Source organism: Oncorhynchus nerka, linkage group LG4 (genome assembly GCF_034236695.1).
Source record: "Oncorhynchus nerka isolate Pitt River linkage group LG4, Oner_Uvic_2.0, whole genome shotgun sequence".
In the NCBI taxonomy this organism is placed as follows: domain Eukaryota; kingdom Metazoa; phylum Chordata; class Actinopteri; order Salmoniformes; family Salmonidae; genus Oncorhynchus; species Oncorhynchus nerka.
Window position 1 is genome coordinate 68,554,733 of NC_088399.1, and position 19,837 is coordinate 68,574,569.

The 19,837-nt window shown below is 42.6% G+C and overlaps 1 protein-coding gene across 1 annotated transcript; it reads left to right on the forward strand.

Annotated features, from left to right (window-relative positions):
• The first annotated feature begins 2,045 nt into the window (after positions 1–2,045).
• Positions 2,046–19,635, forward strand: LOC115128511 (dysbindin-like). Its single transcript, XM_029658404.2, has 4 exons — positions 2,046–2,372; positions 17,553–17,786; positions 18,905–19,048; positions 19,154–19,635. The coding sequence occupies exons 1-4, from the start codon at positions 2,327–2,329 to the stop codon at positions 19,405–19,407; spliced, it is 678 nt and encodes a 225-aa protein (XP_029514264.1). The 5' UTR covers positions 2,046–2,326; the 3' UTR covers positions 19,408–19,635.
• Positions 19,636–19,837: the final 202 nt, after the last annotated feature.

A 19,837-nucleotide genomic window follows, 5' to 3' on the forward strand; every position in this document is an offset into this window, starting at 1 on the left:
AAGGTACAGTACCAATCAAAAGTTTGGACACACCTTCACCTACATTCCATGTTTTTTATTTTTTATTTAAACTATTTTCTATATTGTAGAATAATAGCGAATACATCAAACTATGAAATAATACACATGGAATCATGTAGAAAACAAAAAAGAGTTAATCAAATCAAAATATATTTGATATTTTTCAAAGTAGCCACCCTTTGCCTCGATGACAGCTTTGCACACTCTTAGCATTCTCTCAACCAGCTTCATGAGGTAGCCACCTGGAATGCATTTCAATTAGCAGGTGCGCCTTGTGGAATTTCTTTCCTTCTCAATGTGTTTGAGCCAATCAGTTGATTTGTGACAAGATAGGGGTGGTATTCAGAAGATAGCCCTACTTGGTGAAATACAAAGTCCATATTATTGCAAGAACAGCTCAAATAAGCAAAGAGAAACGACAGTTCATTATTACTTTAAGACATGAATGTCAGTCAATCCGGAAAATTTGTCAAAAACCATCAAGCGCTATGATGAAACTGGCTCTCATGAGGCCCACCACAGGAAAGGAAGACCCAGAGTTACCTCTGCTGCAGAGGATAAGTTCATTAGAGTTACCAGCCTCAGAAATTGCAGCCCAAATAAATGCTTCACAGAGTTCATGAAACAGACACATCTCAACATCAACTGTTCAGAGGAGTCTGCATGAATTAGGTCTTCATGGTCGAATTGTAGCAAAGAAACCACTACTAAAGGACACCAATAAGAAGAAGAGACTTGCTTGTGCCAAGAAACAGAAGCAATGGACATTAGAGCGGTGGAAATCTGTCTGATGAGTCCAAATTTGAGATCTTTTGTTCCAACCGATATGTCTTTGTGAGACGCAGAGTAGGTGAAAGGATGATCTCCGCATGTGTAGTTCACACCATGAAGCATGGAGGAGGAGGTGTGATGGTGTGTGTGTGATTTGCTGGTTACACTGTCAGTGATTTATTTAGAATTCAAGACACTTTTAACCAGCATGACTACCACAGCATTCTGCAGCAATACCCCATGCCTTCTGGTTTGCACTTAGTGGGACTATCATTTGTTTTTCATCAATACAATGACCCAACACATCTCCAGGCTGTGTAAGAGCTATTTGACCAAGAAGGGGAGTGATGGAGTGCTGCATCAGATGACCTGGCCTCCACATTCACCCGATCTCAACCCAATTGAGATGGTTTCAGATGAGCTGGACCACAGAGTGAAGGAAAAGCAGCCAACAAGTGGTCCGCATATGTGGGAACTCCTTCAAGACTGTTGGAAAAGCATTCCAGGTGAAGCTGGTTGAGAGCATTCCAAGAATGTGCAAATCTGTCATCAAGGAAAAGGGTGTCAACTTTGAAGAATCTAAAATCTAAAATATTTTTTGGGGGTTACTACATGATTCCATATGAGTTATTTCATTTTTTTTACATCTTCACTATTATAGTAACAATATATAGTGTATATATAGTAACAATAAAGAAAAACCCTTGAATGAGTAGGTGTGTCCAAACGTTTGAAGTCTGAATACCAACTACTGAGAAGTGCGTAGGAAATAAAAGGCGTACATTTCCTAAATCTGAATTGGGCCCTAAGAGAAGAGGGAGGAGAGAAGAAGAGAGAAGAAGAGGGGCTGGTTTTTGTTATGATGTTCAGCCTTATTGGATTTGGATGATTGTCCAGACAGATGTAAATGATAACAACACATCATATCAGAGGTTACTCCTCCTCTCTCTGTCTTACATGTGCACAAATGCACACACTCACACTTTTTGCCTCTCTTTGCTTCTCCCGGAGCTCTATGACTGTGGCTCTTAGCCATGTGATTGGTACATTCCCAGCTCTTAGCCATGTGATTGGTACATTCCCAGCTCTTAGCTGTATGATTGGTACATGCACAGCTCTTAGCAGAGTGACTGGTACATTCCCAGCTCCTAGCCTTGTGATTGGTCCATTCCCAACTCCTAGCCATGAGATTGGTCCATCCCCAGCTCCTAGCCGTGCTGAAGCCTCTCTGTCTCCACAGCCAGACCATTCAGCCTGCAGGCAGCAGCTCGACCCTTTCAGACAGCCAGTGTGGGGGAGAACGTTACTGCCGTACTCCTGTGTGTGAGAGTGTGTGTGTATAATACTGTATATGTGCATGACTGTGTGTGTGAGATAGTGGTTTAAGCAGCCTCTTAGGATGAGTGCAGAGGGAGACAGACGGTGCTGTGATTGAGAGTTGGTAACATCGCCTCTCTTTGCCGCCTCACCCTGTCCACAGCCCATCCTGCCCTCCTCTCCCTTTCCTCTGGCTCTGATCGACAACACCGCTGGGATGTCTTCTTCTCCAGGATCCATGGACGGCAGCCAGAGGAATAGCTGTAGGTATCCACCATAGATATACGCACAGTATATATGCATATAATACAGCGCTAGAATTATATTTCTATGGTACTGACACCCGCTTGTATTGGTTTATTTCTTTATTGTTTTCTGTTTGTGTCATAATGTCTACATGCTAATGTATGGTGGAATCGCAGATGTTGATCCATGCATGATTATTAGATAGTTGTAATATTTGTAGATATGCTTCTTCTTTTTCCTGGTAGCCTTTTTTTATCTGGTTTTCTTTTCAATTTTTTTTATCTGAACTTTGATAATGGTCACAGTTGTCACAAAAATGTAGTCATTCTTTGGTGGCAGTAGATGAATCTTTAAACGGGTTGGATTTAGATTCAAACGTATGGATTTAGTTTCAAGCGCGCACGGAATTCATATCAACATTATTTGATGTCAAACATTTGGAGTGAAGAGGATAAGATGCAAGCCTTCAACCACAACTGAACACACAGTAATACTAAGATACGTATGTTATTAATGAATAACAAAACGTCTGGGATGGAAATTATTGGTGCTGTAACTACCAGTGATTGATGGGTGATGTGACTTATTGTGACAGCTCAGTGTGGGCATGCGCGCGCACACACACACACACACACACACACACACACACACACACACACACACACACACACACACACACACACACACACACACACACACACACACACAGAGAATGAAAGCTTTTTATTGCTTTCATTATTATTGAACCCCCCACATCCCTTCCCCTTCTGCCCTTCCATCTATCATCCATCCATCCATCCATCCCCTCTCCACCGCTCCCTATCTCCTTCCATCCATCCATCCCCCCCCCTCCACCGCTCCCTATCTCCTTCCATCTATCATCCATCCCCCTCCACCGCTCCCTATCTCCTTCCATCTATCCATCCATCCATCCATCCCCCTCCACCGCTCCCTATCTCCTTCCATCTATCCATCCATCCATCCCCCTCCACCGCTCCCTATCTCCTTCCATCTATCCATCCATCCATCCATCCCCCTCCACCGCTCCCTATCTCCTTCCATCTATCCATCCATCCATCCATCCCCCCTCCACCGCTCCCTATCTCCTTCCATCCATCCACCCATCCATCCATCCCCCCCTCCACCGCTCCCTATCTCCTTCCATCCATCCACCCATCCATCCCCCTCCTCCACCACTCCCTCATCCACCACTCCCTCCTCCACCTCTCCACCACCATGTTCAACTCCCTCCTCGCTATCCCCTTCCATCCATCCACCCATCCATCCATCCATCCATCCCCTTTGTATGTCTCAGAACATTCATGTTCCATGGTCTGTTAACACAGCCACACATTTTGAAAGCAGAATATTGGATGGTTTCGATGGAATGGTTTGACAGTGTTTAAGAAAGAGATGGGACAGGACAGAGCTAAGAAAGGACAGGACAGGAAAAAGATGGGACAGGACGGAGGTAGGACAGGGCAGTATAGAACAGGACAGGAAGAAAGGACAGGACATTGAACATTGGTCTCTGTAATCTATTGAAAAGCTTCACAATAACAGTGCTGTAGAGGAGAGGGAACATTAGCTGGTGGCTCTGAATAGCCCTCTATGATGAAAGCCAGAGGGAACCAACAACATTAGCAAAGCCAAAGAGAGAAAATTAAAGAAGAAGCAACTGTATATTGAAGGAATTAAAGGTTGCCCCCAAAGCATTGTTTACGGTGTGGTTGTGTGTGCATGTGGCATGTGCGCTTGTGTGTATGTGTGTGGTTTGGTTTTTACTATCCTTGTTGGTATCAGAAGTCCTCACAAGGCTAGTAATACGAGGAAATGTTATGAAATTAGTTACTGCAGTCTGGAGTATTTTAGCCTATTTGACAGATGTTGGCACACCTGACGAATGGCATGATGCCTACACTGGGTTGGCACGATGTCTACACTGGGTTAGGGTTAGAGATGTATACTGTACACTGGGTTAGTCTTGGTTAACCCAGAAATAAAGTCCCACATAATTGGCCAGCTGCTTGATTAAGTTCTGGGTCCATACGTGTGAAGAGAAGAGATGAAAATATGCTAGAACGAGGTGCAGAACTGTAGCTCCATCCTCTCTCTTTGCAAGTTAATGTCCCCTCCCCTTACGAAATTCGAAAAATACCAACACCTGTAAAATCGTGATTTTTCCAAATAACCAGTGACAACCAAAAAAACGAAAAAAAACTATTGCTTCTCGTTATCCCGCGCATCCCATTCCTTCCCGATAGATTCTATGGTACCAGTTATGCATACATACAGTTGAAGTCGGAAGTTTACATACACTTAGGATGGAGTCATTAAAACAAATTTTTCAACCACTCCACAAATTTCTTGTTAACAAACTATAGTATTGGCAAGTCGGTTAGGACATCTACGTTGTGCATGACACGAGTAATCTTTCCAACAATTGTTTCTGGACAGATTATTTCACTTATCATTCACTGTATCACAATTCCAGTGGGTCAGAAGTTTACATAAACTAAGTTGACTGTGCCTTTAAACAGCTTGGAAAATTCCAGAAAATGATGTCATGGCTTTAGAAGCTTCTGATAGGTTAATTGATATCATTTGAGTCAACTGGAAGTGTACCTGTGGATGTATTTCAAGGCCTACCTTCAAACTCAGTGCCTCTTTGCTTGACGTCATGGGAAAATCAAAAGAAATCAGCCAAGACCTCGAAAAAATAATTGTAGACCTCCACAAGTCTGGTCCATGCTTGGGAGCAATTTCCAAATGCCTGAAGGTACCACGTTCATCTGTACGCAAGTATAAACACCATGGGACCACGCAGCCGTCATACCGTTCAGGAAGGAGACGCGTTCTGTCTCCTAGAGATGAACGTACTTTGGTGCGAAAAGTGAAAATCAATCCCAGAACAACAGCAAAGGCCCTTGTGAAGATGCTGGAGGAAACAGGTACAAAACTATCTATATCCACAGTAAAACAAGTCCTATATCGACATAACCTGAAAGGCCGCTCAGCAAGGAAGAAGCCCCTGCTCCAAAACCGACATAAAAAAGCCAGACTACGGTTTGCAACTGCACATGGGGACAAAGATCGTACTTTTTGGAGAAATGTCCTCTGGTCTGATGAAACAAAAATAGAACTGTTTGACCATAATGACCATCGTTAAGTTTGGAGGAAAAAGGTGGAGGCTTGCAAGCTGAAGAACACCATCCAAACCGTGAAGCACATTTGGGATGGGGGTGCTTTGCTGCAGGAGGTACTGATGCACTTCACAAAATAGATGGCATCACGAGGAAGGACAATTATGTGGATATATTGAAGCAACATCTCAAGACATCAGTCAGGAAGTTAAAGCTTGGTCGCAAATGGGTCTTCCAAATGGACAATGACCCCAAGCATTCTCCCAAAGTTCTGGCAAAATGCTTAAGAACAACAATGTCAAGGTATTGGAGTGGCCATCACAAAGCCCTGACCTCAATCCCATAGAAAATCTGTGGGCAGAACTAAAAAGGTGTGTGTGAGCAAGGAGGCCTACAAACCTGATTCAGTTACACCATCTCTGTTAGAAGGAATGGGCCAAAATTCACCCAATTTATCGTGGGAAGCTTGTGGAAGGCTACCGGAAACATTTGACCCAAGTTAAAAAATTTAAAGGCAATGCTACCAAATACTAATTGAGTGTATGTAAACTTCTGACCAACTGGGAATGTGATGAAAGAAATAAAATCTGAAATAAATCATTCCCTCTACTATTATTCCACATTTTTAAAATAAAGTGGTGATCCTAACTGACCGAAGACAGGGAATTTTTACTCTGATTAAATGTCAGGAATTGTGAAAAACTGAGTTTAAATGTATTTGGCTCAGGTGTTTGTAAACTTCCGACTTCAACTGTACACGAGAGATGAACACTGGGATGAGATTAACTATCATTGATCATCTTCTAAAAGACTGTTGTAGAACCATATTGCCTCTTGCTTCGACCGGGCTCTCCAGAGATGATTTAGTGATCACCACATAACTTGTGTGTGAGTTTGTTTTCCAGTAAAACTAAGTATCATCTGAAGTATCATCTTAAATGGTGATACTGCAAGGTAATGGCATATACAGAGAAGCTCTAATCTACTGTCTGCTTGGTTAGGGAGGAGACTCACACAGAGGCTGAGGCTTGACACACTGCTCTCTTAACCAGCCATGCCAATGAAACCTGGCGACCGTATCAGCATGCATGCACCCACCCTGTCGTTCGAGTAAGGACATCACAGCCGTCAAACCCTCCAATAACCTAGAGAATTGTGCACTGCCACATGGGTCTCCCGGTCACAGCCGGCAGTGACACAGCCCAGGATCGAACCCGGGTCTGTAGTGACACCTCAAGAACTGTGATGCAGTGCATTAGGCCGCTGCGCCACTAGGGAGGCCCTTCCAAGCAGCCCAATTCTGATCTTTTTCACTAATTGATCTTTTGACCAATCAGTTTAGCTTTGGAAAAGATCTGATGTCAAATGTTCTTAGTGGACAAAAATATCAGAATTGGGCTGCCTGTGTAAACGCAGCCAGATAGGTATTGGGTCAGTAAGGAAGGATCAAACCAAATCAAATTTGTAACATGCTTTATAAACAACAGGTATAAACTAACAGTGAAATGCTTACTTAGGAGAAGGTGACACATTGGAATGTGTTGCAGTGCAAGGAGTTTTAACAGACTAAGAAGTTGGAAACAGTGGAATATTACCAGTAATATACTGTGTGGTACTACTTTGTACTGGTTGCTTGGTTACTTGCTGATTTGGCAGTGATGTTCCCTACTCATGGTTCTCTCTCCCACTCAGGGTTAGTGCTGATTGTCCATCGGGCTTGAGAATGCTGCAAGATGGAGGAGGAGAAGAAGGAGGAGGAGGAAGAGGTCCATCTTGCACAATCTATTCATTGTCCATAAATGTGTTTAAAATAGGAGATACTATGAGATAAACCATCACTGGAGTCTATGACAATATATGTGTTGGTCACAGAAATAAGCCACCATTGGTTTACAGTTGCCTCATTGGTTTAAATTAGTTTGCTGACATAGAACACTGACAGGTCCAGCAATGAAGTGAGTAAGCGGTTGAAAATGAACATTAGATAGTTTAATGGCAGTGAATGCTTAGTGCTCTAATAGATATAGTGCTTGGTAGATATAATGCTTAGTGCTCTAATAGATATAGTGCTTGGTAGATATAAGGCTTAGTGCTCTAATAGATATAGTTCTTGGTAGATATAATGCTTAGTGCTCTAATAGATATAGTGCTTGGTAGATATAATGCTTAGTGCTCTAATATAGTGTATATAGTATAGTGCTTGGTAGATATAATGCTTAGTGCTCTAATAGATATAGTTCTTGGTAGATATAATGCTTAGTGCTCTAATAGATATAGTTCTTGGTAGATATAATGGTTAGTGCTCTAATATATATAGTATTTGGTAGATATACAGTGAGGGAAAAAAGTATTTGATCCCCTGCTGATTTTGTGTGTTTGCCCACTGATAAAGAAATGATCCGTCTATAATTGTAATGGTAGGTTTATTTGAACAGTGAGAGAGAATAACAACTAAAAAATCCAGAAAAATGCATGTCAAAAATGTTAAAATTGATTAGCATTTTAATGAGGGAAATAAGTATTTGACCCCTCTGCAAAACATGACTTAGTCCTTGGTGGCAAAACCCTTGTTGGCAATCACAGAGGTCAGACGTTTCTTGTAGTTGGCCACCAGGTTTGCACACATCTCAGGGGGGATTTTGTCCCACTCCTCTTTGCAGATCTTCTCCAAGTCATTAAGGTTTCGAGGCTGACGTTTGGCAACTCAAACCTTCAGCCTCCTCCACAGATTTTCTATGGGATTAAGGTCTGGAGACTGGCTAGGCCACTCCAGGACCTTAATGTGCTTCTTCTTGAGCCACTCCTTTGTTGCCTTGGCCATGTGTTTTGGGTCATTGTCATGCTGGAATACCCATTCAAGACCCATTTTCAATGCCCTGGCTGAGGGAAGGAGGTTCTCACCCAAGATCTGACGTACATGGCCCCGTCCATCGTCCCTTTGATGCGGCGAAGTTGTCCTGTCCCCTTATCAGAAAAAACACCCACAAAGCATAATGTTTCCACCTCCATGTTTGACGGTGGGGATGGTGTTTTTGGGGTCATAGGCAGCATTCCTCCTACTCCAAACACGGCGAGTTGAGTTAATGCCAAAGAGCTCCATTTTGGTCTCATCTGACCACAACACTTTCACCCAGTTGTCCTCTGAATCATTCAGATGTTCATTGTCAAACTTCAGACGGGCATGTATATGTGCTTTCTTGAGCAGGGGGGTCCTTGTGTGCGCTGCAGGATTTCAGTCCTTCAGGGCGTAGTGTGTTACCAATTGTTTTCTTGGTGACTATGGTCCCAGCTGCCTTGAGATCATTAACAAGATCTTCCCGTGTAGTTCTGGGCTGATTCCTCACCGTTCTCATGATCATTGTAACTCGACGAGGTGAGATCTTGCATGGAGCCCGAGGCCGATGGAGATTGACAGTTCTTTTGTGTTTCTTCCATTTGCGAATAATCGCACCAACTGTTGTCACCTTCTCACCAAGCTGCTTGGCGATGGTCTTGTAGCCCATTCCAGCCTTGTGTAGGTCTACAATCTTGTCCCTGACATCCTTGGAGAGCTCTTTGGTCTTGGCCATGGTGGAGAGTTTGGAATCTGATTGATTGATTGATTCTGTGGACAGGTGTCTTTTATACAGGTAACAATCTTAGATTAGGAGCAGTCCCTTTAAGAGGGTGCTCCTAATCTCAGCTCGTTACCTGTATAAAAGACACCTGGGAGCCAGAAATCTTTCTGATTGAGAGGGGGTCAAATACTTATTTCCCTCATTAAAATGCAAATAAATGTAACATTTTTGACATGCATTTTTCTGGATTTTGTTGTTGTTATTCTGTCTCTCACTGTTCAAATAAACCTACCATTAAAATTACAGACTGATCATTTCTTTGTCAGTGGGCAAACGTACAAAATCAGCAGGGGATCAAATACTTTTTTCCCTCACTGTAATGCTCATTGCTCGAATAGACATAGTTCTTGGTAGATATAATGCTTGTTGCTTTAATAGATATAGTTCTTGGTAGATGTAACGGTTAGTGCTCTAATATATATATATAGTGTTTGGTAGATATAATGCTTAGTGCTCTAATAGAGTGTTGTTAATTTGACTCTGCCAGCTCTCTCTCTAGGATGTTGAGTGGGCCTGACAGCAGTACAGTGACTCAGTTTGCCCCCAGGTTCCCACTCCTACGCTTTTCTTGTCTGCACAAACTAAAGTAGAATGCAGATAGCCTGGGCACTGTGTTCCCGTGAGTACTGTAGTGGAAACTCCTCTGTGTGTGTGTGTGTGTGTGTGTGTGTGTGTGTGTGTGTGTGTGTGTGTGTGTGTGTGTGTGTGTGTGTGTGTGTGTGTGTGTGTGTGTGTGTGTGTGTGTGTGTGTGTGTGTGTGTGTGTGTGTGTGTGTGTGTGTGTGTGTGTTTGCTTTGCCATAATCATTATAGCACATGTACGCTGGATGCAAATGAAGCTATTAAACAAAGCAAACAAAGACAGAGTGGTCTTGTCGTTCTGGCGCCCCCCTCACAGTCATTAATCAGTTCCATTTGTCATGAGCTGCTCACCATCAGTTCACTTTGTCATGAGGCGCTCGATACATGAATGTAATTAATCATGTGTGCCAGAAAGGCACAGATGAGCATGATGCTATCCCTAATCTTAACCCTAGTTTCATATCCACATCACAGTTTAACCCTAGCTTCAATCCTAACCCTAACCTTCAGCCTAATCCTAACCCTAGCTTCATGTCCACATCCTGGTTCAACCCTAACCCTTGTCTCAACCACACCCCCAACACTAGGTTCATGTCCACATCCCGGTTCAACCCTAACCCTTGTCTCAACCACAACTCTAACCCTACAGTAGCTTCATGCCCACATCCCAGTTTAACCCAAGCCTCAACCATGACCCTAACCTTAACCCAAGCTTTATGTCCACATCCCAGTTCAACTCCAGCCTCAATCACTAACCCTAACCCATACAAACTCTCCACTACTGCTTACTGATCCTTTATTTCTAACTCTCCACTACTGCTTACTGATCCTCTCCTTCTAACTCTCCACTACTGCTTACTGATCCTCTCCTTCTAACTCTCCACTACTACTTACTGATCCTTTACTTCTAACTCTCCACTACTGCTTACTGATCCTTTACTTCTAACTCTCCACTACTGCTTACTGATCCTTTACTTCTAACTCTCCACTACTACTTACTGATCCTTTACTTCTAACTCTCCACTACTGCTTACTGATCCTTTACTTCTAACTCTCCACTACTGCTTACTGATCCTCTCCTTCTAACTCTCCACTACTACTTACTGATCCTTTACTTCTAACTCTCCACTACTACTTACTGATCCTTTACTTCTAACTCTCCACTACTGCTTACTGATCCTTTACTCCTAACTCTCCACTACTACTTACTGATCCTTTACTTCTAACTCTCCACTACTGCTTACTGATCCTTTACTTCTAACTCTCCACTACTGCTTACTGATCCTTTACTTCTAACTCTCCACTACTGCTTACTGATCCTTTACTTCTAACTCTCCACTACTACTTACTGATCCTTTACTTCTAACTCTCCACTACTGCTTACTGATCCTTTACTTCTAACTCTCCACTACTGCTTACTGATCCTCTCCTTCTAACTCTCCACTACTACTTACTGATCCTTTACTTCTAACTCTCCACTACTACTTACTGATCCTTTACTTCTAACTCTCCACTACTACTTACTGATCCTTTACTTCTAACTCTCCACTACTGCTTACTGATCCTTTACTTCTAACTCTCCACTACTGCTTACTGATCCTCTCCTTCTAACTCTCCACTACTACTTACTGATCCTTTACTTCTAACTCTCCACTACTACTTACTGATCCTTTACTTCTAACTCTCCACTACTGCTTACTGATCCTTTACTTCTAACTCTCCACTACTGCTTACTGATCCTTTACTTCTAACTCTCCACTACTGCTTACTGATCCTTTACTTCTAACTCTCCACTACTGCTTACTGATCCTCTCCTTCTAACTCTCCACTACTACTTACTGATCCTTTACTTCTAACTCTCCACTACTACTTACTGATCCTTTACTTCTAACTCTCCACTACTGCTTACTGATCCTTTACTTCTAACTCTCCACTACTGCTTACTGATCCTTTACTTCTAACTCTCCACTACTGCTTACTGATCCTTTACTTCTAACTCTCCACTACTGCTTACTGATCCTTTACTTCTAACTCTCCACTACTGCTTACGGATCCTTGACTTCTAACTCTCCACTACTGCTTACTGATCCTTTACTTCTAACTCTCCACTACTGCTTACTGATCCTTTACTTCTAACTCTCCACTACTGCTTACTGATCCTTTACTTCTAACTCTCCACTACTACTTACTGATCCTTTACTTCTAACTCTCCACTACTACTTACTGATCCTTTACTTCTAACTCTCCACTACTGCTTACTGATCCTTTACTTCTAACTCTCCACTACTACTTACTGATCCTTTACTTCTAACTCTCCACTACTGCTTACTGATCCTCTCCTTCTAACTCTCCACTACTGCTTACTGATCCTTTACTTCTAACTCTCCACTACTGCTTACTGATCCTTTACTTCTAACTACTTACTGATCCTTTACTACTCTCCACTACTTACTGATCCTTTACTTCTAACTCTCCACTACTGCTTACTGATCCTTTACTTCTAACTCTCCACTACTACTTACTGATCCTTTACTTCTAACTCTCCACTACTACTTACTGATCCTTTACTTCTAACTCTCCACTACTGCTTACTGATCCTCTCCTTCTAACTCTCCACTACTACTTACTGATCCTTTACTTCTAACTCTCCACTACTGCTTACTGATCCTTTACTTCTAACTCTCCACTACTGCTTACTGATCCTTTACTTCTAACTCGCTACTATTAACAGCGTAAGTTATTTTCATGTTGGCTACTGCCTTGCTTTAAATCTGAACACTTGTGAGAAAGATACCTGCAATCTAAAAGTAACATTGCATAAATGCACTGCTACAACTGTCAAGAATGTGAGGTTCATCAGGCCACTGGTATATCTCCTTTTTAACCATGCATAACAAATGAATTTCAGAGTAGACAATCCTTCCTTTGAGTTTATAAGAACCAAATTATATGCATTATTTATATGCATTTAAAAAAATCTAATAATAGACAATAATTTGAGCTGATGCGTTTCAGAAGAATAAGGGAGGGAAATTGACAGCATTGTTCTGTATTGTGTGTAATGTGTCCTCGTGAATGGTGTTTATTGCTAATCTGTTGTCTCTGTGGTGGGATGTGCTTGCGTTAGCCTACTTTCCACTATTGGGCTGGACGAGACAGCTCGATTGTGTAGTCTGGCAACACTCTAAATGGAGACCTGCAATCAGATAATGATGTCCAGTTTCATAGAGGCCCAGCCAAAACCCTCTCACAGAATACTAATATAATTTTACTGCTTATACAGTGCCTTCGGAAAGTATTCAGACCCATTGACCTTTTCATATTTTTTTACATTACAGCCGTATTCTAAAATTGATTAAATTAATGTTTTCCCTCAATCTACACACAATACCCCATCATGACAAAGCGAAAACAGGTTTTTAGAAATATTTGCAAATGTTTTAAAAAAAACTTTTAAAAAACATATTTACGTAAGTATTCAGACCGTTTGCTGTGAGACTCGAAATTAAGATCAGGTGCATCCTGTTTCCGTTGATCATCCTTGTTTCTACAACTTGATTGGAGTCCACCGGTGGTACATTTAATTGATTGGACATGATTTGGAAAAGCACAAATCTGTTTATATAAGATCCCACAGTTGACAGAGCAAAAACCAAGCCATGATGTCGAAGGAATTGTCTGCAGAGCTCTGAGACCGGATTGTGTTGAGACACAGATCTGGGGAAGGGTACTCAAAAATGTCTTCCGCATTGAAGGTCCCCAAGAACACAGTGGCCTCCATCATTCTTAAATTGAAGAAGTTTGGAACCACCAAGACTCTTCCTAGAGCTACCCTCCTGGCCAAACTGAGCAATTGGGGGGAAGGGCCTTGGCCGGGGAGGTGACCAAGAACCCGATGGTCACTCTGACAGAGCTTCAGAGTTTCTTTGTGGAGATGGAAGAACCCAGAAGTGCAAACATCTCTGCAGCACTCCACCAATCAGGCCTTTATGGTAGAGTGGCTAGACGGAAGCCACTCCTCAGTAAAAGGCACATGACAGCCCGCTTTGAGTTTTCCAAAAGGACTCAGACCATGAGAAACAAAATGCTCTGGTCTGATTAAACCAAAATTGAACTCCTTGGTCTGAATGCCATGCGTCACATCTGGAGGAAACCTGGAACCATCCCTACTGTGAAGCATGGTGGTGGCAGCATCATGCTGTGGGATGTTTTTCAGCGGCAGGGACTGGGAGACTAATCAGGATCAAAGGAAAGATAAACGACGCAAAGAACAATGAGATCCTTGATGAAATTCTGCTCCAGAGCGCTCAGGACCTCAGACTGGGGCGAAGGTTCACCTTCCAACAGGACAGCGACCCTAAGCACACAGCCAAGACAACGCAGGAGTGGCTTCGGGACAAGTCTCTGACTCTCTTTGAGTGGCCCAGCCAGAGCCCGGACATGAACCTGATCGTACATCTCTGGAGAGACCTGAAAATAGCTGTGCTGCGACGCTCTCCAACCAACCTGACAGAGCTTCAGAGGATCTGCAGAGAAGATTGGGAGAAGCTACCCAAATATAGGTGTGCCAAGCTCGTAGCGTCACACCTAAGACTTGAGGCTGTAATCTCTGCCAAAGGTGCCTCAGCAACGTACTGAGTAAAAGGTCTCAATACTTATGTAAATGTCATATTTTCCGTTTAAATTTTTTTTTTCAATACATTCGCAAACCTTTCTAAAAACCTGTTTTTTCTGTGTCATTATGGGGCATTGTGTGTAGATTGATGAGGGGAAAAAAACAATTAAATCCATTTTAGATTTAAAACCTCTTTAGAACTCTCCCTCTATACTGCCCCTGTTGGAGTGCAGTAAACTGAAAATATTTTTCCCCAAAATTGCTAATATATAATATATGTATATAAAAATTATTATTGAATAGAAAACACTCTAACGTTTCTAAAACCGTTTAAATTATGTCTGTATGTAAAGCAGAACTCCCAGGGCAGCCTTTCTCCCAAAGTCTCTCTTGTCATGAGAAAAGTTGGGTCAACTTTGAAGTCATGGCCCCCACCCTTTCCAGGCAGCCACAGCTCCAAGGAGAGTCTCTATCTGTTCAGCGCAATGCCTGCTTTCAAATGGCGAGTTCACTGTGAGAATCCCACGAGCCCTGCACCTTTGGCGCGCGAAATTGCTCGTGTCCCTCTGAAAACCAGGCACTCTATAGCGTGTCCGATTAGGGACGTCTTTTTTCCAACATCCAGTATTTGAAGCCGGTTTGTCTGTTAGCGCTGTCCTTGGTTCTACATGCTAACAACAGCATAAAGCTCAATTTTGCACATCGTTTGACCAGTTTAATCGACATATAATATGTAAATTGGAAGTTTTGTTGCGCAAGAGTGCTGGACCAGAAGTCATTTTTGATGCATTTCAGCTGAAGCTGTTAGCATATGCTAATACAGGGACACGCAACGTGAAACCAAACGATTTATTGGGTAAGTATGACTCCTTCTACGTCTTCTGATGGAAGAACATCAAAGGTAAGGGAATATTTATGTGGTTATTTTGGGTTTCTGTGGACTCCAAACGTACTGCTAATATCTGAGCGCCGACTCCTAGTATAGCCAAGTGAACGATGTCTGTAACGTTAAAAATAAATGTAATACAGCGGTTGCATTAAGAAGAAGTGTATCTTTGTAAATATATGTAGAACATGTATATTTAGTCATGTTTATTGCTTGTTATCTGACGTTATCTGTCGGAGTTATCATCATTTCTCCTGACATTTGAGTAGCATGTTTTTTTTTTAAATGTCGTCAACCGAGATTTATGGATATAAATAGCATATTATTGAAAAAAAATTAAATGTACTGTGTAACATGTAATATTACTGTCATCTGATGAAGATTTTCAAAAGGTTAGTGAATTATTTATTTTTTAATCCTACTTTAAAATTTTATTTTTTCTGGAACAAAATGGCCGCCGCTTGCCTTTTTGTTTCGGTGGTGATCTAATATAAATATGTGCTATGTTTTCGCCGTAAAACATTTTAGAAATCTGACTTGCTGGGTAGATTAACAAGATGTTTATCTTTCATTTGAGCTATTGGACTTGTTAATGTGTGGAGGTTAAATATTTTTAGGAATATTTTTTCGCATTGTGCGTTATGGTAATGAGCTTGAGCCGTAGTCACGATCCCGGATCCGGGATGGGGGGCTCTAAGAGGATTTATTAACAAAATGTGTAAAAATTCAAGGGGTCTGAATACTTTCCGAATGCACTGTGTGCTTTATAAGTGAACCTTGGTCATCCATTCTGATTACAACCCATTAGGAGTTATGTAGTAATACCCACACACCTGTTTATTGGTATGGTTGGAACATGTTTGGATGAAATACTAATGTCTATAAATACAGATTTCTTCATCAGTCAACATACAAATATTTTATTTGATAGCACATACATGAGAAATCATTCAAAAGTATTTATTATGCCCTTTTTACATCAGCAGATGCCACAAAGTGCTTATACAGAAACCCAGCCTAAAACCCCAAACAACAAGCAATGCAGATATAGAAGAAAGGACCCTAGAAAAAACCTAAAGAGGAGAGAGAGAGAGGGTCAAAAACAGCAGGTCCGGGACGTGATTCAATCATCTTGGCACAGTATATATGACTAATTTCATATTTACAACATGTGCACTTTTACTATGTCAAGTCGAGTGGAGACACATTCTACAGGGGCAGAAAATCTTTATTTTTATTTCTCAGGGTAAACAAAGTCAAAGCCAACTAACCACAGTAATGAAAACACACTGGAGTCCCCTAGGAACCCCACTACCTTTAATTCATCTTCAAAGAAAAGCACAACACAAACACACTTATGCACGTACACAGGCACACAAACACACACACAAAAAATCACAGACACTCTGTACACACACGCACACCAACCACACTCAGCAGCACACATACAAAGATAAAGAGTGGAAGGGCAACAGTGAGTGATGGAGAGAAAGAGGGGAAGCTAAAGAAAGAAAGGGGGAGAGAGACTGGGGACAGCCGCTGATAATGGGGACGTCAACTGTACCCGCTCTCTTTCTCCCACTCTAGCCGTCCCAGTCCCTCTCTCCCTTTCGTGACTTAGATCGTTCTTATATAACGGACTCTCCCCGTCTGAGAGAAACAGCTGAAGTGACACTGTGTCGTCTGAAATCTCCAGGCTCTGTCATCATCCAGACCGACAGAGATGGTCAGTAGGCTCTGTCATCGTCCAGACACAGACAGTCAGTTTCTTTTCAAAGGCCCAAGCTCTAGGGCATCTGATATCACAGCATTTTGTATCCAATTATTTCATGCAACAGAGCTACAATAGTGTATATGGGATGATGTACACACCTGTAATCCACGCTAGTAACCACCTGTAATCAATGCCGGTAATATTTAATTGTTATTTGAGTTTAGCTGTTAAAAGCCCAGTGCAGGCAAACACGTGATTTTCTTGTGTTTTATATATATTTCCACACTATGCGGTTGGAATGACACTGTGAAATTGAGAAAATTATGATAATGACCTTTCAATGTATGAGCTGTTTGAAAAGACCACCTGAAATGTTTGCCTGTTTTGATGGGATGGAGTTTTGGCCTGCCTAGTGACTAGACCAATACAGACCAGGTCCAAATCTCTCTGCCAATAACAGCTAGTTTTCAGTTTTCCCCTCCCCACTCAGACCACTCCCAGAATGTCCTAGCAAAATTCTTGTGAGAAATTGTTCTTTGCTAAGAAGTAGTTTCTTTTTGATCATTTTTATTGAAAATGTACTTCATTTTTACCCAGAAATGCTATTGAGATTTAAATGACAATATCTCGGCCCTGTGTAGCGGATAAGGTGCCACCCCAGGTGAACGAGGCGGAGCCTGCCCAGGTTAAGTTAAAGGAGGCGGATCCTCCCCAGGTGAAGCCAAAGGAGGTGGAGTCTAGCCAGTTTAAGCTGAAGGAGGTGGAGCCTGCCCTGGTGAATCTGAAGGAGAGGCAGAAGTTCTTTGAAGAGGCATTCCAGCAAGACATGGATCAGTACCAGTCCACCGGCTACCTGCAGATCAGTGAGAGGAGAGGTGAGAGAGTCCCACCTTAACGCCTTATCTTCAATGGAAAAGTATGATCACAGTGACAGATGGTGTGTGTGTGTGTACTGGTGCATTTCCAATAAGGATTTACCCGTGTTTTACCCAAAAGGTTCACACTTTGTTTCGATCTACATGGGCCGGAATCTGGTTTACACTGGGCCATGGCTCCGGCAGACCTGCACCTTCTCAAAAAAGATTTGAATTATCAAGACATTGTTGATTTTGCTCACCACAAGTCTTTAGTGTCACACTGTTGATGGGAAAAAAACAGCTAACATTAAGATAAAACACTGGCGACTCACTGGTGTGGGGGTAAGTCTCATTGGAAAAGCACCGGTTGTGTGTGCGTGACTGCGTGGCTGGCTAGTAACAATTCCCTCTCTTTACTCTGCCCCACCCTGCTGTCCTGCCCTGCTCTCCTCGTATCCTTGAGGTATGCCGCCTCAGCTGTCAATCATCCCTCACAGTGTACTGTGTGTTTGTAACGCGTGATAACACCAGTGTTACAACAGATACTGTTCCTGCAAGGTGATGAATCCAGGACAATGATTCAACAGACACAAAACTGGAATAACTTCAGACAGGATAGAACCATACAGACACCGCCTGGAATCATTTACGACAGGATAGAACCATACAGACACCGCCTGGAATAACTTCAGACAGGATAGAACCCTAGACACCAGGCTGGAATCAATTTAGACAGGATAGAACCATACAGACACCGCCTGGAATAACTTCAGACAGGATAGAACCCTACAGATTTAAACCTGGAACAATTTCAGGGATTCTGGCAAGTCAGTGAGGATTGATTAAAACCATTTTTCAGATGAAGATCAGCTCTTTTAACGGAACATGATTTCTTGAAGGTTGGGTTTGAATAATCTGAAGGTTTGAAGAATAGGCAGTTAGCTAGCATGCAAGATTCTGTTGCGGGTTCAAATAGAAATATTTGCCGAAAGCAGTAAATTATTTTGGCTTTTTATTTGTTTGGAGTTTTAAAACAAAAAGGCTTCGAGGCTCTTCCTGGACTCAGCCCCTTGCCATTGCATTCTTGGTGAATTGCTGTATGCGTTGGTGACTAACACCTGTGTCTTGCTGCTCAGGGCCAATAGGCAGCTTTTCATCCATGGAGGTGAACGTAGACATGCTGGAGCAGATGGACCTGGCGGACATGTCCGACCATGAGAGCCTTGACGTCTTCCTCCACTCTGGGGGAGAGGACAACAGCGTTGCCTCGCCCATGCTGGGTATGACACAGACACACATGTAAACAAACATGCACAGTAAACAGCAACTTCATACTTCGATTAGTTCTCGGGCACTGCACAAAACGTCCCTCCTCTGTCTCTCAGGTCCAGACGTGGAGTCGTTAACCACAGAGATCACACTGCAGGTTCCCACCCAGGCTGAGCTAAGACACACGCTCTCCTCCCTCTCATCCACTGACAGGCAGGACACCAAGGCTAGCGAGGATGAAGGGGGTAGGGAGGACCACATCCACTGTACTGCCGGGGTGCAATCATACGAAACAGAGGTTCCCCCCAACACAGGCCTAGCAGGGAGGCCACTGCTCCAGCCACCCAGAAACCAGCCACTTAAACACTGAGGTCAGCAGCTCACAGGCCACGTAAGGGCCAGGGTAGAAACGAAGACACTGAACTGCCCCAAAACCCTGCGAGGACTGGTTGCGATGCATGGAAGAAGAGATGCATCATTTATGTTCACTGTATTTTCATCCGTTTTGTAAATAACTAATTCCATGTTGAACATTGTGGTTACAGTATTATTCCCCCCACATCTCTTGACTTGGTAATAAACATTTCACCCCCTTGTACTGCTATTTCAGAATGAAATGAAACTGGAATAGAACAACAATGTTCCATAGTCCCGCTCCACTAGTCTGTTGATTTATAACCCGGCCTGAACCCTTTGAACACAGCTGACCAGCGCCACCGCAGACGAGCGCTATGTACATTCACAGTTTATTTTCTTTACTAGAGGCCATTGCACACACCTGAATGTTTTCAGAACATGAT